We start from the raw sequence: 26,514 nt of genomic DNA on the forward strand, positions 1-26,514 counted from the left end.
GCGATGAATTTTTAATAGAAAGCTTCCTATAAGCCTCTGCGCTCGCTTCCTTGCCGTCGAAACGAGCGGCTCTGCTGCTAAATAGCAGCTCAAGTGAATTACAAACTACAGAGGGGGCTGCAAGGGAAGTAATCCCAGCGAGTAATGATTTAAGGAGCCGCTGACCTCCCTGCGATGTGAACGGTAGCTTTTAAGTATTTGAAAAGAGGCCCGTGCAAATCCTGGGTCTTAGACTCTATTAACCTCCCCTGGGGTGCAGGGAGGGTGACGGAGGAACAATCCCCACGTGTCGATGTCTCCTGGGTTGGGGAGGACGAGAGCAGTGGGAGGTTTGTCCCCTGTTTGAGACGCTGAATCCTGCTGTGCTGGAGAGGAATGATTTAAACGAGAGAGAATTCCCGCGAGGGCACGGTCCCCGTAGCTCCGGGATGGCTTTGCTCGCTTGAACACCCCTTTGGAGGGACAGCCGCTGGGTTGCTTTGCTGGGCTCTGCTCTTCCAGGGGTCACCAGCCAGTTTGGGGCTGGGGGGAGCCTGGCTTGTCACTGCCCTGTGTTTTGGGTCTTGTTTTATATCGCTGCCAGTCGGCGACTGGCTTCGCACCTGCGCAGCGAAGTGCAGAGCCACGCGACGGGTTATGGGGGTGAGTCTGCACCCCGTCACCCTGAAGACAAGAACAAGCCAGGGTGCAGAGGGTGCCGGAGAGAGGGGCTTTTGGGGAGGGAGCAGGACCCTGCGCACCTGGGAATACATCGGTGACTGACTCGGGGCACTTTGGGGGGGGCTCTGAGGACACCGAGGTGAGGTAATTAGGTGCTCTTTCCAGCAGTATTAAAAGGGATTAGAGAAATTTGTGGATGGCAGGGCTGTGAGCGGACACTGAAGGGACACAGCAACCAGACCGGGAACGGCAGGGAATATAAAGCTGGAAACAAGGATCGTGCTGCAGGGAGGCAACTTGGACCCGGTGAGACCGAGCCCAAAATCGCCCGATGAGTGGGTTGCAGGTCGGAGTGGGCAGCCACGACGGGGGTCACAGCTCTCAGGGTGCAGCTCCCAGGGTTTGGGGGTGACCGGGTGACACCCCCGGGGCTGCGCAGGGAGGCGGCTGGGGCAAAGACGGGGTGTCCCGGGGGGGGGGGGGGGGGGGGCAGAGGGAAGATGCAGGAGCGGCACTGCCTTGCAGCGGGCCGGGGCCGGGGCTGGCGGGGATCAGCGGTTCGGGCCGCCCCGTCGCGCCCGCCCCGTCGCGGAGCCGCCACGGCGGAGCCTCGGCGCCAACTACCGGCGGCGGCACCGCACTGCAGCGCATGCGCGGTGTGCCCCCCCGCATCCCCCTCCGTGCCCCCCCCCCCCCCCCGGGAGCTACCGGGGAGGGAAGGGGGGTACCAGGAGCCCCCCATCCCCTGGCAAACCCCGGCGTGGGGTCACGGCAGCCCGGCACGGCAGCGTCCCCCCCTCCCCGTCCGCAGCTCTGCCCCCGGTTTTTTTCTGGGTCCCCCCCGCTGCTGAAGGGGGGAGTGAAAAACAGAACTAAACCCCGCGGCCGCTTTCACCTAAAAAGGGCAGGATTTCAGCGCCGGTAACTGCGGGAGACGGCCCGACACGCGGGGCTGGCGGCCGCCCCCCCGGGCCCCACCGCCCCCCGGGGCCGGTTGGGCTCCGAGCTGCCCCCGGCACCGGCTCGACGGACCCGGCTGGCCCGGCGCGACTCCCCGGGGGACAGGCGCAGCCACCCGCGCTGTTACCGGGGCGCTGCAGCGAGGGAACCTCCGCTCCTCCGAGTTGAATTTTTTAAAAAATAATCTATTTTTGGTTTTTCTTCGGGCAAACACGGGGGTTTTCTGGGTCTTGCGAGCAGCGGGATGCGGAGCCCGGCCCGGCCCGGGGCTCGCGGAGGAAAACGTTTCGTTACTTTGCGGAGGGGAGTCTGGAAAAGGAGAAAATTTTGGGGGTGTTCGGCTTTAGGTTTTTTGTTGTTGTTGTTTTAAGGAAAATTGCGTTTCACACCGCGCAGCGCGGAGCCGGGAACGCTGAGGCCCGGCCGGCTCCGCTCCCACCGGCCGTCCTGGTCCCTTCAGCCCCATCGGCGGAGCTCAACCGGGCGGCGCGGGCACAGAAACCTCCCCCACACCCCCGGTTCTGCCCCCCGCCCGCCCCGCGGTTCAGCCTTCCCGCGGGCAACCGCGGAGCGGAGCGAACCGCCGCCTTCGCGGTGTTCCCGCAGAACCGGTGGCTTCGCCACGAATTTTCTCGCCAACGATTCCGGCCGGAGCCGCCGGCCCTGCCCGCAGCCGCAGCCCCGGGGGAGCCGCCGGGGGCGCCGAGCGCTGCGGGCGCCCCGGGACCGCCGGAGATGGAGGCGGTTTTCATTTTTTTGGGGGGGCTGAGGGCTGAATGGGGAGGTTAAGGAGCAGCGGTTTCCAGCGGAGGCCGCGGGGCGAGCCTCCCCCGTCGGGGACGCGTGTGTCGGCTGTCCCCAGCGGCGGCCCCGCGGCCGCCACTCCCCCCTCCGTCCCGCCACGGCCGAGCCACCGCGGGGGACGGCGGCGGGAGCGCTGCGCGGCGTGGGGGGCCGTGCCGTGTTCCCAGCCGCTCCGCGCGGCGGCGGCTCCGGCCCCAAACCGGCCCCATCGCGCCCCAAAACCCTCCGGCGGCGGCGGCGGCGGCGAGAAGCCACCGCGGCCCCGACGTGCGCCCGCCCCGCCGGGAGGCGTGGCTCGGCGGAGAAACCACGCCCACTTCGGGAGAGACCACGCCTCTTTGAGCCTCGCCCACGCCCCTTCGCGGCCGAGGCCACGCCCCCTCGCCCCGCGGGGGCCGGGTGGTGGGCGGGGCGAAGGACCCCCCGCGGCCGCCCCATTGGCGCGACGCCCCGTCCGTCAGGGCGCGGCCCGCCCCCCCCGGGGCCGGCAGTAAATACGGTACCGGGCGGCGCGGTTGACACTTGGGAGCCGGTTTCGGGGCCGCCCGGCGGAGGGGACCCGCCTGCAACCGAGGGCGCCCGGCCGCGACGTGGCTCTGCTGGGGCTCCGCGCCGCCTTTCCCCGGGCGGGGCTGGAGGGAACCGCAGTCAAACCGGCGGGGACGAAGAGCCCCGGAGCCCGGCGGCAGCGGACGCCCCGCATCCCGCTTTCCCCGCCGAGGACGGCGATCTGTCGGGACGGAGCTAGGCAGCGCGGGGCCCGGCCGCCGCTGCCCCCGCCGAGCCCCACCGCCGAGCCCCGCCGCAGCCGAGCGGTGGGCGCCGGGCCCCGCCGGGCCCCTCCTGGTACCCCCCGGCCGCGGCGGCTCCCTGACGCCCGCCGTTGTGATGCGTATTCCCGTAGACCCGAGCACCAGCAGGCGCTTCACACCCCCCTCCACGGCCTTCCCCTGCGGTAAGATGGGCGAGAACAGCGGGGCGCTGGGGGCCCCCGCCCCGGGCGCCCGGGCTCGCCCCGAGGTCCGCTCCGTCGTGGATGTACTGGCCGACCACGCCGGCGAACTGGTCCGCACCGACAGCCCCAACTTCTTGTGCTCGGTGTTGCCGTCCCACTGGAGGTGCAACAAGACGCTGCCCGTCGCCTTCAAGGTAAGTCCCGAGCTCCGGGGAGGGTTGCGACCGGGCAGGTAGCCCCGGCGGCTCGGAGGGACCGGCTCGGCTCCGGGCTTGCCCTCCGCCCCGACCCACTCGCCTCTTTCCCTCCGCCCCTTTCACTTTAACTCGCTCTTGACATCACCTTCAAGGGAGCCCGGTTTATTATTTTTAATCAAGTCTCCGCATTGCCCCGCGGTCACAGCATCTTAGATATTCCGTACAGTTAGGAGCTCTCAGGCGACTTTGAAGTTTTAATGAGAGTGGAGGTTAATTACCTTCCTGGGAGAGGGAGAGAGAAGCAGGGAAGGGAGATCTAATCTGCAAAATAGAAAGCGAAGAGCTGAAGCGGCGGCACCGGGCTGCGCTGCCCGGGCTCCCCGCGGGACGGGGTTACCCGACGGGGCACCCCCGGGCCAGGCATCCCCGCTGTGGCCCCGGGGGCTGGGGCTTAGGGGAACGGGGCCGAGGCCAGGAAAGCCAAAAATCAGCGGGGGGAGCCGGGTAGGACGGCAGCGGAGTCCCGGGGAGCCCGGCGGGGGTGTGAGATGGGGGGGTTGGGGGTGGGTTTGCGAACAGGGTTCCCCCGGAGCTCGGGGCGCTGCTCCCCGGGCAGGGGGGACCCTTCTCCGCTCCCCTCCGCGGCTTCACTCCCCGGGGCGGGCGCGGAGCTCCGGGGCCCCCGCGCTCGGCACTCCTTTTTTTATTATTATTATTTTTCCCCGAATCAAACAAAATAACAGCACAATTGCAGGCCGGCGGGGCTGAGGGCGGGCTGACCCCCATCTCCCCTCCCCGTGGAAGCCCCTCGCTCCTTTTAACCCCCCTTTTTTTTTTATTTTTTAAAGCTTATTTTCCCCTTCCCCCTCCGAGTTTCCAGCCTTCCCCGGGAGCTCGGGTTGCTTTTAGTTTTGCTTTGGTTTTGTAGGGGGGAAACCGTTAAGCAGGTTAGGTCCGTCAGCGGTTAATTTTAGCCTAAAATCCTCTCGTCCCTGCCCCAGGTGGTAGCCCTCGGCGACGTCCCCGATGGGACGGTGGTCACGGTGATGGCAGGGAACGACGAAAACTACTCGGCAGAGCTCCGCAACGCCTCCGCCGTGATGAAAAACCAAGTAGCGAGATTTAACGACCTCAGATTTGTTGGGAGAAGCGGCAGGGGTAGGTACCGGCCAGGAAATGGTTGGCCTTCTTATTTGGCTTTTTAGAAAGGGGAAAAAAAAAGAAAAAAAGTAAAAAAAAAAAAAAAAAAAAAAAAGATTATTTCTATTATTTTATTATTATTTCTATTTTATTTTATTTTAACGGAGTATTTCTCGTGGGGCCGGTGGTTTCCTTGCTGCGGGCTGGGCTTGTTCACGCAGGGGGGAGCCCCCCCAGCCCCGAAGCGGTTGCGGAGCGGGCGATGGCAAGGATGCGGGAGCCGAGATGCGGGAGCAGCCCCGCCGGTTCCGCTCTGCCCCGCTCCTCCCGGGGTTTTTCCTCTGCCAAGGTATCGGAAAAGGATGCTGAAGGGGAAGGGGAAAAAGAAAAAGAACCAACCGAACCCCAAACCTCGTTGTAAAATCTCTGCGGCGGTGAAACCGTCTCAGGTGCGGGTGCCTGAGCACCAATCTTCCCGAATTTCTCTCCCCGGCTCGGTGCATCCCCTCCGCAGGTGAACGTGCTCAGGGGCAATAAACCCACCCGGCAGCTCGTTTATTTTTTTTTTTTAAATGCTGAGAATCAAGTGTTTAAATGAGAATAACCGCCCAGTGCTCGGCGGGGGGGGGGGTGTGCAGAAAGGGCTCGTTTCGATGGGGAGGGGCGGGCGCAGGGCAGAGCTGCGGGTGCTTTTTGGGGAAGAATCACTCGTTTTCCCCCGCGCTTGTTGCGCGGAAAAGCGGGAGAGCAATTTGACTTTCTGGTCGTAAAGGCTGGCGCTATCGTTTAGCCTTAAAGGGATTACGCTGCTGGCTTTTTTCAAAACAAACCGTCAGGGAAATGGGGCTGTGCCATCCCAGGAGAGGGAAATAAATCCCCTGGAAATCCCGAACGCCAGCGGGTGTCGGGGCAGAGCCCTGCCCGCCCTTCCCTCCCGCCTCCCAGCCCCACCGTACCTGAATTTCATAGAGTATAAATAGAATTTCAGCATTTCATCACCAACAAACGCTGCAGATCGAAGCACTTAATTGTTCATCTAAACAAAAATAAGAATACTATATTTTAATGGCCATATGGCAGCGTATTCTCAAAGGCTTCGAATGTATACACACAATGTCAAATATATTTTGACTTCTCTGCATTAATTAAAAGCAGTGATGTTAGGAATTATTTGCATGTAATAACTGTTTACTTGTTCCTCTTTATGAAACTTGAATAGTTTACATTCTTTCATACATTTCCTTTTTCCTGTTGGCTCCTTCTCCATGTTGCAGTTTCTTTAAAACTCTCCACTTAACTGGTTGCAGGTTGATGGATGGAAAATGTTTTTCTTTTATGAATTAAGCTTTCATTTCTGTAATCAATTATTCTCTTAGGCTCTTTTCTTTCTGGTTTTCTTTCTTTTTTTTTTTTTTTTTTTTTTTTTTTTATGCTCCTTACACAAATTTCCAAACTGAATGCAACCCAATCTCAGCTTGACTCTTGAATTCATTATTAACTTTCCTCCTCTGCAGTCCCGAGCTCTGAATTAACAGTAGTTTACAGTCTCAGGAAGCACTTGGGTGAATAGTCACCTTCCTCCGGCAGAGCCCTGGCAAACGCTCATTACAGCAGTGGAAACACCTCCGCTGCCTCTAACGGGCTTCGGAGCGAGGAGTTAATTTATTTTCTTTTTTAAAATATATTATTGTGGGACGAGGCTTTGTAATATTTACAGAGAAGGCGGCTCGCTGGATTTTTTTTTTTTTCTCGCAGCGTGAAGCGTGTGCTTAGTTCCCCGCGTCCGGCCGCGCTTTCCCGGCGAGGGGCTCTTTCACACCTAGATTAGCGTGGGGAAAAAAAAACCCAACCAAAAAAAAAAGTCGTTTCTATTGAATTTTTATTCTGGGTGTCACGCTTGCTTCCCCCCCCAACCCCCCCCCGTTTGGTTTAATCTCTCAAAGCCCGGTGCTGGTTTCGTTTATTCTGGCAGCAATTTGGATGCGTCGCAAGACGGTGTGTGTGTGTGTGTGTGTGTGAGAAATGTTTGTGTAAATCCCGGGTGTGGACGCGTGGATCTGTAAGTAAACACGCACCTCGTGTTGGGGAAAAAAAAAACCAAACCATGAGCTGAAATGGTTCAGAATTGGGCTTTTTTTATTTTTTTTTTATTTTTTTATTATTTTTTTTTTTTTTTACTATTAACGCGTCTGGGATCGTTCCCCGCCGTGAGGTGGGAAGCGCAGGTCCTTACCCTCCCTCTCCAAAATTACCATTTTCATGCGCAGGACAAAGGGAGGGGAGAAGGACCCCTGGTTGCTCTAAAAATAAAATAAAATAAAACACAACCCCCCAAAAGACACCCCCCTCCCCCCCCAAAACAAAAAATAAAACCCAACAAAACCCCCCACCTTTTCTAATCAGATTACACTGGATAAATTGAAAGCGATGCCCGCTGCATCCCACCGCCTGCTCTCCCGGCTGGAATATTCCCCCCCCCGGGAGCATCTCAGGGAGCCCTGGGTGGCTCCCAAACCCACCCAGGAGCTGGGATCCTGCCCCACGCAGGCGGCTGGGGGCCGGGGCAGGGTGGGAATGAATAACCTCGGCCCCGGCTTCCTGAGAAGGCGGGAAATGAGTAAAAATGATGCTGAGTAATAATTGTCGTTTTCGATTCATGGGAGGATTTTTTTGAGAGCTGCTCGGGGGCGCAAAAACGGCCCGTGCCCCCTGGAGATGCCGCTGGGAGATACTGGTGTATCTCGGGGAGGGGAGAGTGAAAGGCAGGGAAATTATTTCACGTGGAGAATAAAAAATTGAAAAAAAAAATAAAAAAATTAAAAATTAGATGTAGTAGTAAGAAGAGGAGACGGGGACGGAGCTGGGCTCGGCTCCTCCGACGTGGAGGAGGGCTGTGTGTCTCCCAAGCCGAAAGGAATTCCCTCCTCCGTGGAATTTCCTAAATAATTGCTCCTCATAATCCTCATCCCCGCACTCTGGTTCTGCAAACTTTTGTTGTTGTTGTTGTTGTTGTTGGTTTTTTTTGTTTTTCCAAACAAATCCCCGGTGTCGGATGGTTTGGAGGTGGCCGGGTGGCAGCCCGGGTGCTCCGCAGGCTGCGGTGGCACCGCTCCCCCCTCCTGCGCCTTTGTCAGCGGCCACCGCTTCCCCCCCCCCGGGGTTAAAATTCTCTCTGGGTAACAAAAAATTAGAAAATATTCCTTTTTGTGCAGAAAAACCAGCTGAAGGTTTGTGCGGTGTTTGGAAAGCTGAGGGAGGGCAGGGATTGATGCTTTGCTGTCTGCTGGCATTTCCACACACACACACCCCCCCCGCTCCCGTAGAGAAACTCGCCCACCTGGGATAATTGCAGGATGTTCTCCGGAGGAGATAATTTAATTTTTTCCGTTTATTCTTTTTCTTTTTTTTTTTTTTTTTTTTTTTCTTCTAGCTGTATAAATGCTGTTTTGTTTTGCTACGGGTGTTCTCCAGTCCACCCTGTAGACAGATGATGGTTGGGATCTGAAAACCCTTAATTCCTTTAGGGGGGAAAAGGGAAAGGAGGTGGTTTCTGACTGCGTTTATTTGTGAAATAAAGGCTGGGGGAGCGAAGGGCTATCGCACGGGCATTTCCAGCCTGATTCCTGCTGGGGTTTGTACCTCGGAAATACTCGATACCTTTGAAAATCCCACAGTGGTTGCTCTTGGGGGGTTGGTTAGAGTGGTTTTCTCCCTTGCTCTCCCGCAGCCTCCCCATCGTCTGGCCGTGGAGCGGCTGACGGCAGCCAAGATCGGGCAAGGAGAGGGCAGCGAGTCCGGGATGAGGATGCCGAGGCTGCGGGAGGGGAACAGGGTTGGGGCTGGGGTGGGCGCTGGGGGAAGAGAGCAGGGTGGGACATGGGTGCAGGGGTGGTAACACCCCGCGTGATGCCGAAAGCGTTTTTGGGCTGTGGATGGAACGCAGTTTTGCTGGAGGAGCAAGGGGTCACTGTTGTGTTCTTGCCAAACTGGGCTCCCAAGAGCTTTTTACTGCTTTACCCCCCACCTTTTTTTTCTTTTTTTTAATTATTATTTAAAAAAAAATAAAGGAGGACAAGCTTGGTCCTTGGAAAGCATCCGTGAAAGCCCTCGTGACAGTATCCAAACCCGTCCCCAGCAGCAGGGTCCTGCTGTGTGGTCAGGGCTGGGAGAGAGGGACAGTCCCTGCAGCCGGTGGGGCCACCTGTCTGGTGGCCACTTCTGGTGGCCGATGCTGGCTGGATTCAGTTCCCATTTTGCAATTTCCAATTTCTGTCCCTGACCCCTGTACGTGGGCTGTGGGTATCCGTATGGCCGAGAGCCCGGCACAGCTCCCCTCTAAATGTCCCCGTGTGGGTGCATCTGTGGGGCCAAAGCCACCAGGTTTCCCCAGCAAATGATAGCACCCATCGCCTGCAGGCTGATGCCATCTCACCAGCTTGCTCCTGCAGGAGCATCCCATGGGTGCCAGGACCTAAATCCATCCCTTGCAGAGGGGGTCCTGCCTCCAGCACTGCATTTCAGGGCTGGATTCCCATGGGAAAAGGGGAAGCATCCGAGCGGGAAAGCACCAGGAAGCTGCTGTGGGTGGAGGGGTCGATATGGGGACAGGGCAGGGGAGGGAGGGACAAGTGACTTTTACATCCAAGAAGGTCCTGGTTCCTGCCCTGAACCGGGTCCAAGCCTCTCTCTGCTGCAGCCAGCTGAACCCCAGCGGGAGCCGGCCGAGCTTTGTGTCTCGGCAATAATGTCTCATAAAATTAAATGATGTGTGTGTTGGAGTTCGGTGGATGTGGATATTTGTGTTTGAGCTCGCTCCAGCAGGAGCCTTTCGCTCCCACAAGAGCTGAGCCCACGTGAATAACCGAATATCCTCATTTCTCTTTCTCCCTCCTCACCCTCCTTAGGAAAAAGCTTCACCCTGACGATCACCGTGTTCACCAACCCCACCCAAGTCGCCACCTATCACCGAGCCATTAAAGTGACTGTGGACGGACCCCGGGAGCCACGAAGTAAGTGATGTATTTTATTTGGCCGGCACTGAGAAGCACGGGGAGTGGGGGGGGGGGTGCAGGGGGCCGAGCTCTCTGTGGCTGAAGGATGCAGGATGCCCCCGCGGCCGGGCAAAGCCAGCCGGGGCCGGCATCGTTTGCAGGGCGCAGGGCTAACGAGCTGGCGTTGGCACGGCCGAACGAGCCCTGAGGTGGGCACCGCTCGGCTGCTTTTATTTCCTCCGCACAGCGGAGCACGGCGTGTGTCCCTGCTCTCGCCGCGCTCCGTATCCCATCGCGGAGGGATGGTTTTATAGCTCTGGTTGGCGCAGTGGTTGGGATGTAGGGAAAATGCTTTTACCTTCGGCAGCAAAAATACAGAGGATTCAAATCCGGTGGTGCTCAGGGCATTTTTAGGAGGGTTACAAATCCAGAGGTGCCGTGCCGGGCTTCGGAGGCTGACTTACCGATTATTAAACTAAAAAAGTTTGCAGGTTTCCTCCGTACTGTGCTTTTATTTGCCTGTCTGTGGGCACGGGCCCAGGAGGGTTCGGAGAGCACCTTCCCCTTTTGGTTAGCAGAGGTTTCGCTTTTGGGTTGTCAAAGGCTCCGGCTGGCAGCGCCCACGGCCGGGGGCTGCGTTGCTTTGAGAGAAAAACCAAAGAGACGATTCAACCGCAAGAAAAGTCATTTTGTTTTGATCGAGTCGGCTCTGCTGGCTGCAGGACGGTGCCTCTTGCTTGAGGTTCTTTGCCAAGGCGGCTGCGAACGGCCCTCGCTGGGTTGGTTCTCAGCGCGGGGCTGGTTTGAGCTCACCTTGGCACCTCCCGCCATCCGAGGAGCGTGGGGAAACGCTCCGGTGCTCTCGGCTGGAGGAGTTTCCTCTTCCCGTCGGTGTTATTTGCTCTGCGGGACCCTCTGTGCCATGGGACCTCATCCCCAGGGCCTCCATCTCCGGGTTTTTTTTGCTCCGGTTTCACCTTCCTGCTCGCTCAGCGCCACCCCGGGGACTATAAAGCGGAGTTTGTTCCCTTTGCGTGTAAAGCTGTCAGTGCCCAAATTGAAGGGAAACGGTTTGATCCTTCTAAATATGCTTCAGAAAATATTTTCTGTTGATGCTGTCGTTGGGCCATCGGCGCCCCTTGATGTCGGGCCAGGTGGAGGCTGTTACCTCGGCGAGGGGGTTTGGTTTGCTTTGGGGCTTGTTGGATTTTCTTCCCCCTTGATTTTTATTTTGGAGCAGGAGAGGCTTTACAGGAGCCTGCGGAGCTGCCGGGCTGGATTTGCAAAGCCGGCATCCAGGCGATACAATGCTGTTGGTTTTTTTTTGGTGTGTTTTTTTTTTTTATTATTATTATTTTTTAATATTTTTTTTTTTCCTTTTAAGCCAGAAACACAAGGCAGGTCCCTGTTGTGGGGCTGCGGCGAGCAGCCGTGGGTCGCGGTGGGAACGGGCTCAGCCGGGGCTGGGAGGGGAAAGCAGGCAGGGTTTGGGCAGGGAATTTCACAACTTTTCCAGGTCAGGAATAGAAACCAGGTCTCCTGACTCCTGGCTCAGCCCCTTATCTGCCGCATCAGATCACCTTTCTAATAATAATAATAATCAGGAATACATAAATAATAATACAAGGCGAGATAGTTACTACTCTTAGCGTTTGGTTTGCTCTGACTTCAGCGATCGCCAGCCCTCGCCAAATCTGAATCATACCCGCTCCTCCTGAATTTCAACACCTCGGCCCATCGCTCCCCATCTTTAATTTAAATTTTCTGATACGGAGGCGAAGGCTTTGTAGCCAGGCGGGGAGCTGGGGGAAAGGGGGCTGAGCCGTGGGCACTGCGCTGTTTGGGTTGGGGCCGTGCCTTCGTTTGGTGTAATTAGGCAAAACCGGAGGATGGAGCGGCTCATTCTGGCTCTGGCTTGGTGTGCCCGAGGGATACCCTCCCTGGGACGCCGTCCAGGGCTGCAAGGTCAGCAGTTTTCTCCCTTTTTGAAATTTTTTAATTTTTTTTTCTCCTGATTTGTGGACCTCAAGATGTTTGTGCCGGAGCTGTAGGCTCCTTCAGGAGGTCTGTGTGGTGTTTCTTCACTGCTTATGCCCCTGCCTTGTGTGGGCCCCAGAGGTCCATCTCTCCCCCATCCCCGCAGCCCATAAATTGCTGATTGAAGGAGTTTAAAACCCAAGTTGTGGGTTTGGGAGGGTTTTTTTTTTTTCAGATGATCATAGATTTGTTGGCAGTAAAGGTCATATTTCGATGCCCGGTTTGACCCTGGGGCTTAAATTCATGTTTGGTGAAAACCCAGCGTCTTGAATTGGAAGGAAAAAAAGAAAAAAAATGACAAACCCGTCTTTGCCACCCTGTGTAGGTTTGCATTTTCTAATGAACCTGAAATTTAAAAATAAATAAATAAATAAAATTAAATCGTGCCCTTTGCCCTTCCCTCCCCTGCACTCTTCTGCAGAAACTCTTGGTGTGGAAATACCGGCTGCAAAACGATCCCGGCTCACTCGTGGAAACCCAGCGTGGTTTTTCCCGGTTAACCTGCCACTGGGTGGCTCTCCGGCATAGCACCCCTCGGTGCGCCGGCACCCACGGGCTCACCGGCCGGCAACCGGAGCCGGTAAAGCCCTGGTAGTCACTACCTTTGGCCAAACGTGATGGCTCGCCCTGCCCTCCCCTGCTTGGCTTTGGTCGGTGAGAGCTGCCAGCAGGAATTGCAATTTTTATGTGTGTGTATATATTATATATCCTTTTTAACATATATATATATATGTAAATGCATATACGTTTGTGTGCATAAAAATATATGGGGTTTTTTTCCCCTTCTCGGCCATAACGTTGCAAATGAGAGGGACACGGTGCGTGTTGGCTGCTGTTGTGCAGGATCAGCGCCGACCGGAGCTGGAGGCTGGATGTGGGGCTGGTGCGAGCGGGCAGGGAAGCACCCTTAAATGTGGAAAGAATCGGCCATTTGTCTTGGTATCCTGGGAAAGCCCTGGGCATCGTCTTCTCAGATGCGGCGAAATTCCTCCAGCCAACGTTCTCGTGGGGTTTTCGGGGCAGAAACACGGCTGGGCTCCGTGCCCCACCTCTGAGCATCCCATTAATTTTCCACCCCTGTCCCATCGCTTCATCTCAGCCCTTGAGCAAGTCTTTTAACTAAAGCTGCGCCCAGAAAAACTTCTGAGGAGTTTGAAATCGAGTTAAATTGGGTGAGAAATCGCAGGGAAGGGGGGGTGACAGCCAGAACCCCCCGTGGGCCTGGGGGATGAAGCCTGGATGGGCCAGGAGAGCTGGACCATGGGGTTGAAGACCCCCAAGAGCCCTCATTTGAATGACCCACAGACAAGCGAGGACCAGGGGCTGATGGCTTTGGCTGAGCCACTGTCTCAGCTGTTCCACCATGGTCCCTGAGAATCCCCTGCAGGGCTCCCTTCCGCGTGCCCTGTTCACTCCGAGATATATTTTTATTTTTTTTTCTTATGCTCAGGCTCTTTCTGGGTCAGATCTGGAGAGAAAAAGGACATTTTTTCAAGTTGACACCTTAGCTCTAAACAAATGGCGCAGCGGGTGCCAAGTGTTGACATACTTTGTACAAACAGGAAGTAATAAAATATTTGAACTTCCTGTGGAATTTCCTTCTCCCCTCTCTTCCCCCCCCCCCCCCCCCCCCCCCTCCCTTTTTCTCTGCAACTCTTTATTTAGCCAGAGCCAGACTCGGCCGAGCTGCAGCCCTGGTGCAAAGCCCTCTCGTATCCCCGGCTGCTTGCAAAATAATCCACGGGAGGCAGAACGTGGAAAAAAAAAAATGAATAGCTGGAAGCTACGCAGGGATGTAAATGGGAGCATCTCCAGGGCCTCCCCCATCACACCCACCTGCTGGCTGCCTTCCCTTTCCCCTTCCCTTCCCATCGCTCTCACCTCCTCTCCGCTCTCACTTCTGCTCTCCTCCTCCCAGCTCCCCTTGGCAGCACCAGCCCCTTCTTGCCTATCTCCTGGGAACTCTTGTGTAAAGTCTTTTTTTTCTTTTTTTTTTTCCTTTAAATGCCTTTTTTCCTCCTCTTTGACTTTTTTTTTCTTGCTGCCATTCAGTCTTCCTTAATATTTGTAAATCCCCTTTGCCCTTAACCCCTTGTTTCTGATTTTCACCCCATCCCTGCTTTTCTGGCCACCGTGTCGAGGAGGAAAGGGAGACCAAGAGGACTTGATCACCCCCCGTAACCCTTGTGGGGAAGCACGTCTATAGCCAGCCCTGCTCTCCCGGGGTAAAAACCATCCCTCTGTGCCGTGAGCGTGCACAGAGCCCCGTGTGCCGGCGCTGGGGAGGTGGAAGTGCTCACAGGGGTGTCAGTGATGGCTGTTGGTGACTCCCGCCTTGCTCGTTTTGGGTGTGTGTGCCAGATTCGGTGCTTTCGGTCGTGTCCTCGCTTGGTGTGACCACAGTAAGTGCCAGGAGCGTGTCCCCACGCTGCAGCGTCTTCTGGGTTTGGGCCAGGAGGAAGAGGGGGCTTGCGGCTGGGCTCCCCCCAGCCAGGCAAGAGCATTCCATATCCCCTCTCCATCCTGTCCCTGCAGGGTTTTTCTGGCAGGGCCCCATCCTGCAGAGGCACAAATCCCCTCCGTGCCCACTTTTCCTCCCCAAAAGGCTCCTTCTCGCTATGCTCCTGGGGAGGGAGCGATGGGGCCGTGCCGGGAGTGGTGCCACCGTGGAGGGGACAGCTGGGTGTCCTCCGCTCCGGCTCCCGACGCACGTAGCCGGCGGGTGGAAAGGCTTCTCACCTCCCACGGCTCTGAGTCGTTTCCAAGAACTGCCGCTTTTTGCTTTCGTATTTTCGAGAGCCTCAGCTGAGTGAGGGTTTCCCTCCCCACCTGCCCCCCCCCGGCCCCGACGTCAGCCCGAGCCGCAGCCCGGCCCCTGGCTTTTGGCTGTGAAATGAAGGGTTTAGGATCTGTGGAGGGTGGAAACCCCCTTGTTTGTGCCTTTGCGAGGGGTTAGTGGCATCTGTGTCACTGGGGTGCTGGCAGGCGGTGAGCGCAAGGGTGTCTGGCTTGGGTGCTGGCTGCCCTTGAGCACCCCGTGACCTGGGGGCTCTTGGCTTCAAGTGCGGGGTAAAAAAAGCCAAAAAAACTGGGAGAAAGATTGACTGTAAAGGGGAAAATCCAGTCTGTAAATTCAGCCTGAAAAGGGGGCTTTGCTGCTGTTAACGTTGGGGTGCTGGGGTGGCTGCGGGAGGGGGGTCCTCGTGTCCCTGGGTGCCCCCGGCTCTGCTGTAGGGACATTTTTTCCAGCAGCGCTTGTGCTGCCCATGTGGCAGCCGGGGCGGAGAAAGGGTTGTATCAGCACGTACCGGGGGTGACACACACCTGGCTGTGGCTTCTCCAGCCACCTCGAAGCCCTGCTGATGGGAGCAGCGCCCTGAAACCACCCGGTCCTGCCTCGGCCCCGCCAGCCCGGGCACACCTCGGCCCCGCTGCCCACACCCCCCTATCTCACCCCCATCTCAGCTCTCACCCCACGCCCAGCGCCGCCCCGGCTCCCCAAATCCCAGCACGTCCACAAACCACCCAGAAAAAGCCTTTCTCACTTTTTTTTTTTTTTTTTTTTTAAATTCATTTAGAGTGCATCTAAATCCATTTTTCTTGAGTTCAGAGGAGTCTGTGCTGTGGGTTGTTGTTTTTTTTTTCCTTTTATTCCTAGGGTTTTTTTTCCCTTTTATTCCTCCAGTTTGAGGATAGAGAGAGGAAAAGGATGCACAGGACTGTGGGAAGCCACCCCCCCGGGTACTTTCCCCATCCCTTGTGGCTGCAGATGAGCCTGAGATTTACTACCAGAAATAGCAAAACGTAAACCCCATTTAATTCAGGGAAGAGAAAAGAGGTGCAATATCCCACCCCGTTAATCAGAATAAGCTCTCTAGAGACCCCAGTTTGATGCTAACAACTAGAAATCGCCAGGCACCCCCTATAAACTGGTGCTGCCCCAATTTGAGCCTCCCGTCCCACCCAATTTGACCCGCAGATTTTGGGCAGGGGGGTGGGAGGGTGAGCACCTGGGATTCTATTTCCCATGGGCTGCGTTGGGAAAGCGGCAGTGCTTTAATTGGGACGGTGACACGCGTGGAGTCGGTCTGTGCGTGTCCTGACAGCGATGTCCCTCCCCACCACCCTCTCGGCTCAGCACCGGACCGGACCCCCCCGACCATTTCTGTGCCCCCAAGCATTTCTTTGAGGGCAAAGGCAGCTTCCCCACAGCTGAGGCTGTGCAGTGTCATATTTTCACGCCTTAATGGCTTAAATGCCATCAAAAGCACAAAATTATGTGTTTAATATATTGCAGAGTTGGTGATTTCCTTGCTAACTTTTGGGCTGTAATGTCTTTAAAAGCACTGATGGTTTCTGGCGAGATTTCTGACTTATTGGTAATTACTGGTACCAAAGAGCATCTTTTTAGGGCTTCCCTCGTTTGCACTGGTTTGGGGGGAAAAAAGAGAGAAAGACAAAGTGGAAAAGTTCCCATTACCTTTGAGAAAAGTAGCTGATCCATGAATTCACCCATCGCGTCCTGGCCCCGCCGGACACTGTGCTTCATGGAAGGGGAATTGCCGGCACCTTTGGGAGAGGCAGAGCTGCTCCTGGGGAGCGGGGGTTATCCCGGGAACCCCACTTGCCCCCCAGCCCGGCAGGGAGTTTGGCCGGTCGGTCTCGGGGTGCTTTGTCGCATGACGCGGTGCTGCGGGGGGATTTGTGTGAATCCACACGTGGGGGAAAAAAAAGGTTTTCTCAGGGTTTTGTTAGGATTTGAAGCAATTTTGAGAGGAGACGGGGACCGGGAGGAGCTCTGCGGGGCTCGGGTGTGCTGCGGGGAGGCTCGGGGCGATGCGTCCTTGCCCTCCAGGATGCCAGCTCCATGAAGCTGGATCATAGAATCATAGAATGGTTTGGGTTGGAAGGGACCTTAAAGATCATCGAGTTCCAACCCCCCTGCCATGGGCAGGGACAAATATGGATGGGGAAATAAAATCTGTAGCTCTCCCATTCCCGGCATGTGAGGAAATCGGGATCTACCGAGTGGCAGACAGGGGGGCAGATCAGCAAGGGACAGCCTAAAATAGGTGAGGATGAGGAAGAGGGGCATAGGATGAGATGGGAGCCGAAGAGGAACAAGAACAAAACAATTCCCTATTGCCATATGCCTACGGGTAATTTTGGGACCCCGCGGTCTGCAGCGTGTCCCGGGCAGTGCCACCCCGGGTTTGCTGCGCCTTTTACCCTGGGAGAGCCGATAGGGCTTTGGCAAGCGCTTGGCAAAGAGATAATACGTTATTCGAGGGTCTTGCGCTTCTCAGAAGCTCGAAGGGAGACCCAGGACGGGGGCTGCGTCGTGCCAGTATTGTACGGTTTCAGATCTTTATCTTGGCAAAAAGGCTTCCTCGTGGGGATGCGTAAAACTTGAACTGAAGATGTTTCCGTAATTAAAAGCAGGCTCAGTGCTGAAGTGCTCCCGTGGGGTGATAGTTTTGGGTATTATTAGGGCCTTTTGTTTTATTCCCCTGCTTGTCCTTAGCTAGATATAAATACACAGACGTTTCCCAGTTTGTCCGGGAATTAAGGAAAAAAAAAAAAAAAAAAAGAGAGGGGAAAAAAGAAGGGGAAAAAAAAAAAAGGACAACTAAATCAATCAAACCAACAAGATCATTTAAATAAATAAATGACCTCACCACTTCCTGGACAGTCATTTGTCAATGTCAAATTGCTATAATTTGTTCTAATTTAAAATGCGGTGCCTCAAATACGCTGATTTCCCATTTCTTGAGACCTGTCCCCTTCCCCGGGGAGGAAGAGGAGGAAATCCTGAGTGACACTTTCTCACTTCCCCGTTAACTCTCTGCTCTGGAGGCGCTGCAGCCGCTTGAGATGGATGTTTAGAGAAACCCCACGGGCTCCGTGGAACCACCCTGGAGCTTCGGCATCACTCTCGCTGGTGGGGACCTGCCATGGTGCTTCCTCACGGTGGCCCTTGGGGACAGGGGGATGATGTGGCCTGGGGACATCAAGCTAATCCTGGCCTCTGTTTTTGCAAAATGGAGTCTGTGCAGAGCTTGTCGGTCTCCGTTTCTCCCCATGTTGATCCACCCACACAGAAGGTTCTACTTGGAGGGGGGAAAGGGCTTGGGATGGGGTGTAGGCTTTTTGGAGTGTCCTGAAACAAGGCAGGCATGGGAAATCCTCAGTGGGAATGCAAGGTATTTTAATATTTTAGTTTTATTGGTGTTGTCTCTGCCCTCTCCAGCTGCCGTTGGGGTGGTTGATGCCTGGGATGGGGCATTTGCATGGACAGTGCCCGAGAGCCCCAGCCACCCCAACCATCCAGCTCCATCCCACCCTTCCCTGTCCCGTTGCTCTTTGGATAGAGACAAATGAAGCAAACGCCGGCCGGGACGAGGGGCTGGAAGGATGGCATGGCATCGCTGCCATCGCTGCTCGCCCCACCAGGCAGCTCCAGGGGGGCACAACGCGCCACCCGCTCTCACCCTCCATCCACCAGATCCCTCAAAAACCTCCTGGATGCCCCGTTAACGGGGCCTTTGCAGCGAGCGGCCGGGCGGGAGGCGAAGGGGGAGGCTGAAGCCACATCTCTGGGAGCGTGGAGGAGGCCCGCGGGCGGTGGGGCGGCCGCCGGCCCCGGGGTGGGGAGGGACGAGGAGACGCCGGCGCGATGCTCGGGGCTCCCGAGTTCACGCAGGAGCCCTTGCAAATCGGTACTTGCTGCGCAGGAGGGTTTCTCTGTTTGTATTCCCATCGTTAATGTGTTTTGATCCCAGCGGGGAAATTTGCACCCTTTGGTATCTGCCGAGACCGTCCAGGGCATTGTTTTCTTGCAGAGGCAGTTCGGGACCGTTGTTGATACATGCATCGCAAGCAATTATGTTAAACTACCTCCTCCTCTAATTTCTTATAGGCACCTCTATCCAGTTAACCCCTTCGGGGTCCAATCCTGCAAAGACGAGGCGGAGAGGGAGTCAGGGCTCAGCTCTGGGGTGTGTGGATAAAAATCCCTCAGGGAGGAAACCAGCCGGGCACTGGGGATTTTTTATGGGTCAGGCTGGGTGAGACCCCCCAGCCCCATGCGGGACCCGCTTGCCCCTCCATGGGGACACCCTGGGGGACATCCAGTGCTGGGGTTTTGCAGGGCATTCCCCAGGGAGAGAAGAGTGGGGCAAAAGGTTGCCTGACCATGCTCAAAGCGATGGGTTTGCACGGCCTGGGCTGTAATCCCGGCCTCCAAAGAAATATTAATAGAGCGACTGAAATTATATGGGCTCCGGTAAACTCACTCCTCTAATTGTTTTATTCGCCACATATAGTAAATTCCAATTCTCCTTTTATAATCACCTGGCGCATAATAACTTCAAAATCATTTCACTTTAAACTGACCAATATTTTCTAAGCCAAGCAGTGTTGGGAGTCAGAATGGGGAAATTATTTTTACTCACATTGTACAAAGAAATCTTTGTTGAAATTGGTTGCAACACCTCCGGCTTTTGAAAGCTTTGGGAAAACCCCAGGGCATGATTCTCAGCTGGGGTGGACGAGGCATTCCTGCTTTAAAAGAAATCCGAATGGGAGAACCAGGCATTGATAGTGTCTCTGGAAGAGATAAAACTGGAGCAAAAGGGTCCTCTGGTGGATGGGGGATGTTTGGAGAATTAAGTTTTGTTGAAGGCTTCTTCCAGAAGGATGTCAGCGGTGTTTCGATGCCGGGCGCGGGGGCGAGTTGTGCCAGGTGCTGTACAAATAAATAGCGAAAGAAATTCCTGTAGGGCCCGGGAATTCAGGTCCTGGGCTAGGATGCAGGTGACGGGTGATGCCGGCACTAAAAAGGAGAATTTGGGAGCGTTGCGGGAAGGATGTTGGTGAGCATCGCAAAGGGGCATGTTTTGCCCCCTGCCTCAGTTTACCCATTTTTAAAGAGTTTCTAAGAACCTGCTGGGCAGCGGGTGATGTGGGAGCGTCGCACGTGTGGGGAGGCTGCCGTCGGTGAGGGGGTACCACGCTGTAGCTGGGACGGCGTGTTGCAGGGTTATTAATGCAAGGCGGCCCCGCTTCCCTCAGGGAGGATTTGCAGGCTCAGGAGGACAGTGCGAAGGGTCATGGATTGGAAAAAAGAAAAAAAAAAAGAAAAAAGTCAACGCTAAAAGGCAAGTTTCATTTCAGGGAAGACAACAGCTGAAGGACCAGAACTATCAAACAAAACCACAAGATCACATCAGATGTCAGGGCAGGACACATCTCGTTTCTCCCTCTCGAAAGGGCTTATCAGCGCAACCAATCACTTTAATGATGTGGTGGAGGGAGGAAGAGGATTTGACTCAGAGTGAGATGAAATTTAGTTCCTAAGACCCTTCTCTTCCGCTGCCGGAGACCAGTCACCTGTTCTGCAATCAGCCAGAGATAAATCATATCCTGCAGCGGAAGGTGCTTAGACATGATTTGGCATTATTTTATCTTGCTCTTTCCAGTGAATCTACACACTGTGGTGGGAGAGGGGGGGAGAGGGGAGGGACCCAGAAAGCAGAGAGCATCCCCGGTGCCCATCCCAGCCTCCAAGCCCCCGCACCGAGGATGAGGGCAGCAGGAAAGTGCTGAGTAGCCGAGCCCTTTGCCACTGTGCTTCCCCATAAGGAGCTTCCCGGTGGATCACATCCCATCCTGGTGCTTCCCGCAGCCACGGAGCTGGGCACAGCCCCCCTGCCTGCGGTTACCCCATGCACAGCTCTGCTTTTTTGGCTTTGGAGGAGCAGCGTTGCAGAGAGGATGAAGGCTGCCATGCAGGTAGCGTTGCTTTGGGGCTCTTGCTCGTAGCGTTGCGTTGTGTGCGCTGGCAAAGCTCGTCAGGAGCTGTAATTACCCGACATACCAGCCAGTCTCTGGAGATGGAGCTTGGAGCTCAGTCCTGGGATCGGGGGATATTAACATTCAAATGCCAGGGCTCGGCTCCAGCTCTGTCCTGGGGCAAAGGGGAAACCCAGCGCTCAGCATCCTCAAACCTTGGGAAAGTTTGGGTCTGATCCGGGTCACGCCGTGTTACCGAGAGTGAAATGCTGCTGCGGGACTGCTCCGTGGCCCCGCGGCGCCAGATACGTCTCGTATCCATTAGCTGAACCACGGCACATTCCTTGCACAGGTCTGAACCCAGCAGCTGGTCCTTCCCCATCCTGGGCAGAGTATCCTTAACCAGTGTCACCCAAAGGAATTTGATGCGCTTGCCCTAATGGAACAGGTTATTAGCTGGGAAAAACCAGCTCTACTGGTACAAACAGCAGGTCCCATTTCAAGTTGTTAGATAGCAGGCATTAACTCACTGCAAGTTGGCATCACTCCACTGATCTGCGCAGCGACAGCTGAAAATGTGATCTCAGACGTGGCTGAGGCAATACCAGCTGGAGGTACTCGAGATCTGTCTGCTCCCTCCCGAGCACCCGGCTTCGAAACCTTCGAATCCGGGGTTTTGCCCGGTTCCGTGAGAATTGGATCACAGCCCATAAATGAATTTGACCTTCCTGGAAAAGGGGAGCAACTGCAGAGCGGTCGGCAAGGCCGGTGGTTTTTGCACCCGGTTATGAAGAGCTGCTGTATTTCCCGCAAACGTGCACCCATCTGCTGGTTTGTGACACACCGAGTGAAATTTTCAGATCTGCAAATCAAAACCTTTTAAAACCCGCCTAATTCACTCTGCAACCTCTGAGTCAGGTTTTCAGAGCTCTTTACGGATGGAAAGATGCGGGACAACACTTGCGGGGATTTTCAGCAAGACACGAGAGGGCTAAATGCTAAAAACTTCATCGATTTACCCAGTCTCCTGCTGAGAATGCCCCCAGCTTTACCTGTGCTGTAAAGTGCTTTAAATACTTTTGCAAATCCAGAAAGACTCAGTTTCCCCGCTGAAACCCTGGGAATGGGGAGCCCAGGTCCTTCAGGGATTTGCGGTGAAGTTGCCTGGAAATTTGGGTGTGATGTTCCTTTCATTTGAACATGGGCCACGGCTCTCGCGTCCCAGGAGGTGCTGGAAACGCTACCCCGGATTTCTGTTTAAATATCTGAATTAACGCCCTGCTTTGTTTTCCTTCCAGAGGACGTAGTTTTGGGGTCTCCCAGTGTAGTGAGAGGGCACCCTAGGATGTATCATCAGGAGCTGCCCCGCTTGCAAGGCCTCCCGTGGCGGCAGGGTGGGCAGGGAGAGAGGCAGAGCCAAAGCCGAGGGACCGACCCAGAAGTGAGAGGAGCTCAGGGGCTTGCAAAGCCAGCTAATCAATACCAGGCCGCCTCGAACGAACATCTCTCCCGCTGCTGGAGCTTCAGACAGTAAAAAACCTACTGTAAATGCAACATATCTCTCTGCTTCCTGCCAGCTGGCCGGGAGCCAGCCTATTTCCTTCAAAAAGAGGGATATTTATTTTCATCCTTTTAGAGGCAGCCAATTCATCTCAGACCACCACCAGCTAAAAAAGCTTTATAAATTAGCAGCCCTTTTTTTTTTTTTTTGTATTTTTTTTATTTTTTTTTTTATTTATAATCCTCTCGCCCCCACCCCCTTAAATATTATTTTCCTTTCGTTGTTCAAGTCGGTGTAAATCCTCTGCCAGGACATGCGAGCCGAGGCGCATTGCGACACACTCCCCTTTCTCTCCAAGCTGGAGAAAGACAGTAGCGGTAGTGTCTCACGAAAGCCAGAGGAAACCAAAGCAAAGCCTCGCCGTGACTGATTCTCTTTCCAAATGGCGTAAGCAGGCCAACTTCAAACATGTGAATAATGAGTTATCTGTGCTTGACTTTGTTCGGCAGCAGAAGAGACGGTTCCTTCTAACATTTTCCTCCTGCTCCCTCCTGTGAACTTCTGGGCTTCAACTTTTAGAAGGCGGGCTTGAGGTAGCGTTGGCACTTGCCAGCTGCTGACGCTCACTGGAGTTCGGTGGAGATCTCCATCGTCCTCCGTGGAGATGTCGTCTTTGAGTCCCTTCCAGCTGCCCAGCAGCCCAGTTCCCACCTCTGCATTGTCCTCCCCTCCATGTTGTCCTCCCCTCCCTCGTTCGCTGGCTGCAGGGCTCCTCCACCAAATTCTTCTTGGCCGGGAATTTCCCATGGCTGGTCTCGAGTTGGAGGTGGGTTTCCAGGGAAAACCTGAGGGATGTTCACCTCCTGTGTTATAGGTGTGCAAAGATGAAACCACCCCAACATCTGCTGTAAGGGACAGGCCTGCTGTTCCCATAACACAGGCGTTTCACATGTGGCTTCTTTCTGGAGCACATGCTGGGACTTGATAGTCTAGCCGAGACTCAGACTGGGAAAAAATTCAACCCTCTGTAGAGGATTGGCGTGTCTCTCTGAAGTACCTATTTTGAGGGCTACCGGAGGGATTTGAAAGGTGTTTTGCACATTGAGACGGAGTTTTATCCCCTGCTGATTGCTTTCTTGTGGTCCGTTCTCACGGACGTGTAGAGACTAAGCCACTGGGTTGTGTGCGGCATCTCTGCACGGGCTGCTCCTGGGGTGAGCTCCTTTTCAGCTAAACCGTGGGGTTTGGCTGTTCATTTTTGAGCAGAGCCTTGGGTGGAGGATGGTGAGCACTTGCCAGTGGGATGCTTGGAGCCTTGATTTGAAGGTGGATGAGTGGCCACTGGTGGCTCGGCTCGAGCTGCTGCCCCAGCCCACGCTACCGTCTCCTGGTTCTTGTCTCATCCTCGGCAGAGCTGAGGAAATGATCTGCAAATGTGTGTGTTAATGAACATCCCCTCCCCGAGCTGAAACGCTCCGCGTTTCCTTCGCTCCAGCTTGCCGCCAGCGTTTCGCAGCGAGACGTCTGGGAAGGGCCAAGCCACTTCCCACCATCTGCTCTCCCGTCCTGTGGTAGCACAGAGCTACGGGGGGGGGGGGGGGACGGGGACGAGTGTGACTCCCTAATCCGAACCCGCAGAGAGCAGGCGGCGGCGTTCGTTGTCTCTCCCAACTGTAACCCCGACTACCTCTAAACACAGATAAATCAGGGGACCCCAGGCACCCCAGAGGGTGTTTTTTTAAATCAAATCTGCCAGTTCCAAGATTTTGGTATCACTCAGGCCATGAAGTTCCTGCAGCCCCCTTCTACCTTTGATCGACTTTATATTCTCTGTAGCCTGGAGAAATAAGCTGCTTTTGGTGAACACCAGGGACATCCCCCTTTCCCCCCCCCGCCACTGCCTGGAAACCCCATCCCGGTCCCAGCTTCGGAAGCCACGTCAGGTTGCAGACTCTTAGAAGGAAGAGCAGGATCTGTTTGGTCTTTGAAATGTTTTAATGCAGAAAGCATGTCTTTAAATCACGGCTTTGAGGGCCTGAGCTCCAGTGCGGCGCACACTGTTTGGCTGTCTGCATTCCAAGGAAACACCCAAAACTTCCAGTATGCTTCTTATTACTGGCCTAAAGTGTCAAATTCACATGGGCTCTTCCAGCTGGGAAGTGTTCAATGGGATCGTTTGTTTGATATGCTGATACGGATCTTGTTATTACATCAGGATCGCAGGTGATCCGTCAATGTTTACATCATGTCATATTCAATATCGGAGTTAACTGATTCGGAAACCCAATCCAGCGATAAAGCCCTTGTGCTGTTGACAAGAAGTCCCTAAGGTCAGCAGCTGCCATCATTCAATAGTGCTAAGGACTCTTGTTTCCGTAAATATTGACCCGCAAAGCCAGTGCTGGCAAAGCTGGACACGCACTCCAAAAAGCTCCAGCCCAACAGCAGGTTTCATGCCCCGAAAAATTCGCAGGTCGGGGTGATTAAGACTTCTCCGACAGATTGCTTGGGATGAGGTCTGGAGCGGTTTGAAGTCGATTGAAAAATCCGCCCACTGGCTTCGGGAGGCTTTGAGTCAGTCCTTGGGTTGAGCTTAGAAACCACCTTCCTCTTCTCTAAGGTATGAGCTATTGTTCACTTGACGGCAATGGTTTCCTCTCCGTGACAGCTGTGGGTAGATGGGGAAGGGCTTTTAATGAAGCCAACCGCTGCAGAAATTAAAAAGCTTCAGGTTGTTCTGATGAAAGAAACCCATTAATAGCGATTCTCTCTTGCGTGACAAAGTCTGACGTCCCCAGCTCTAAGTGACAAGCGGCAGGAAGTCCTGGGGAGACAGCCTGTACCAAAGAGGGCTGGCAGTCCACGCTGGTGGTTTTTAACTCCTTCGCTGCCTTCTTCCATAGGATTTAGCGCTGCCGGGTCCCACCCATGGAGATGGGGGTGGGATACAAACCAGAGAGGGTTTAGGAGAGCCAGGAAGGGTCCTGACCCCACCGTTTTCACTCCTAAATGAGCCCCTGTGTTTGCCTTGACTTACATTTGCATCGAGTTTCCTACTTTCTTTTTATCAGGGTAGTTTCAGGGTTTTGGGGTTTTGGCTGGTAATTGCTGGCTCTCCCCGCAAACCAGCCCCTTTTGGAGGCTGTAAGCACAGCGCTGCTATTTGCTCGAGGCTCAAAAACCCCCGCGGGGCTGCGTTTGCGTTCAGACAGCACGGGGACCGGAGCAACCACACTGCAGCATGATGCAGCCACATGAAGCCCTGGGTTAAGTCGTACGGCTGAATAGTCTTTAAAAACATTATCAGCACAGAGATCACTTGATTTATTTTTCAGGATTTTCTCCGTCACATGCCAGATACTACCGCAGGATAGGGTTTCAGCTGAGATAGAGGCAGAGAATTTAATTTCCCTTAAATTTCTCTGGAACTTGGTCTTTGAAGTCCTTTTGGCTTCTCCACTAAGCTCTGTCTGAGAAACCGGGTTAAAGGTAAAACGCGAACCTATTTTTCTTCTTTTGTGCTCAAACATATGCTGAAATAATAAAATGTGGACCAAAACAAGACACCTCACTGCACACGCGTTCCCCCTTGGGGAAAGCACAAACACCATGTGACAGATGAAGCGCACATCTCCGAAGGCCCTCGGATAACGCTGAGATTCCCAAGGTCCAGGGGCACGCAGAGATTGGGAGGGATAGATTAGGGTGTTGATTTGAGGTTTCCTTGGTTTACTTCACCATTTTCAGAACTCCGCTGGGTTTTGCTTTCTGCTGGGAGTTCATCCTGACCAAGTTTTTCCCTTTGGCATCAGCACCTTTTTGTTCGGTTTGGACTTTTACACACCCAGGAGCCTGGGGATTATAGAGTTTGGGGGGGATGGTGGGGCTCACCTGGATGTGGAGCTCCCAGGGGAGGGTCACAGCCCCTCAAAAACTGTGGCAGGGGGCGGTTTGCTGTTGGGACACCCGTGGAGTGAGGCCAGGGCAGGGAGCTGAGCTGGGAGCACCAGATCCCCTCTGGAGTCCATGCTCTCCCTTCCCATCCGAGCCGTCCGGCGTCTCCGCAGACAGCCGGGCAAGGAGGAACGCGAGGAGCCAAGCAAACGCGAGGTCAGAAGATATCAGACATCAGATTTAAAGAGGGGGAAGTCTGGGGACTTTCTGTGACTTTACTATAAATTGACACCGAGCTCATGCTACACAGATGTGAGGGGGGGAAGGAAGGGTGCGAACAAGAGGTGGCTGCGTTTTGCGCCTTTCAAAAGCGTCGCTTTTCTTCTTAAAAGCCACCGAGAGCTTGAGCTTGACTTGGTGGATGTTGGGCCGGAGGGCTGGATCTGATAAGGCTCAGCTCTCCGGAGAGCTGCAGAAGGGTTTCTTCCCAGATCCTCTCCTGCCTCCCCGACGTGTCTGCACACCTCCGGTGCCCTCGAGCTCCGCTCCCCATTACGCCGGGATAAGGCGTTTGCCACCTCG

The 26,514-nt window shown here is 55.0% G+C and overlaps 1 protein-coding gene across 1 annotated transcript in view; it reads left to right on the forward strand.

The window, feature by feature from the left end:
* RUNX3 (RUNX family transcription factor 3) overlaps window positions 1-26,514 on the forward strand; it is a 55,874-nt gene that overhangs the window by 14,860 nt on the left and 14,500 nt on the right. Inside the window, exons 2-4 of the mRNA XM_074161996.1 lie at window positions 3,329-3,573; window positions 4,578-4,734; window positions 9,621-9,725. Coding sequence (XP_074018097.1) covers window positions 3,329-3,573; window positions 4,578-4,734; window positions 9,621-9,725 — 507 coding nt within the window. The remainder of the gene's footprint in view (window positions 1-3,328; window positions 3,574-4,577; window positions 4,735-9,620; window positions 9,726-26,514) is intronic.

This window comes from Numenius arquata, chromosome 21 (assembly GCF_964106895.1).
Source record: "Numenius arquata chromosome 21, bNumArq3.hap1.1, whole genome shotgun sequence".
Lineage (NCBI taxonomy): Eukaryota > Metazoa > Chordata > Aves > Charadriiformes > Scolopacidae > Numenius > Numenius arquata.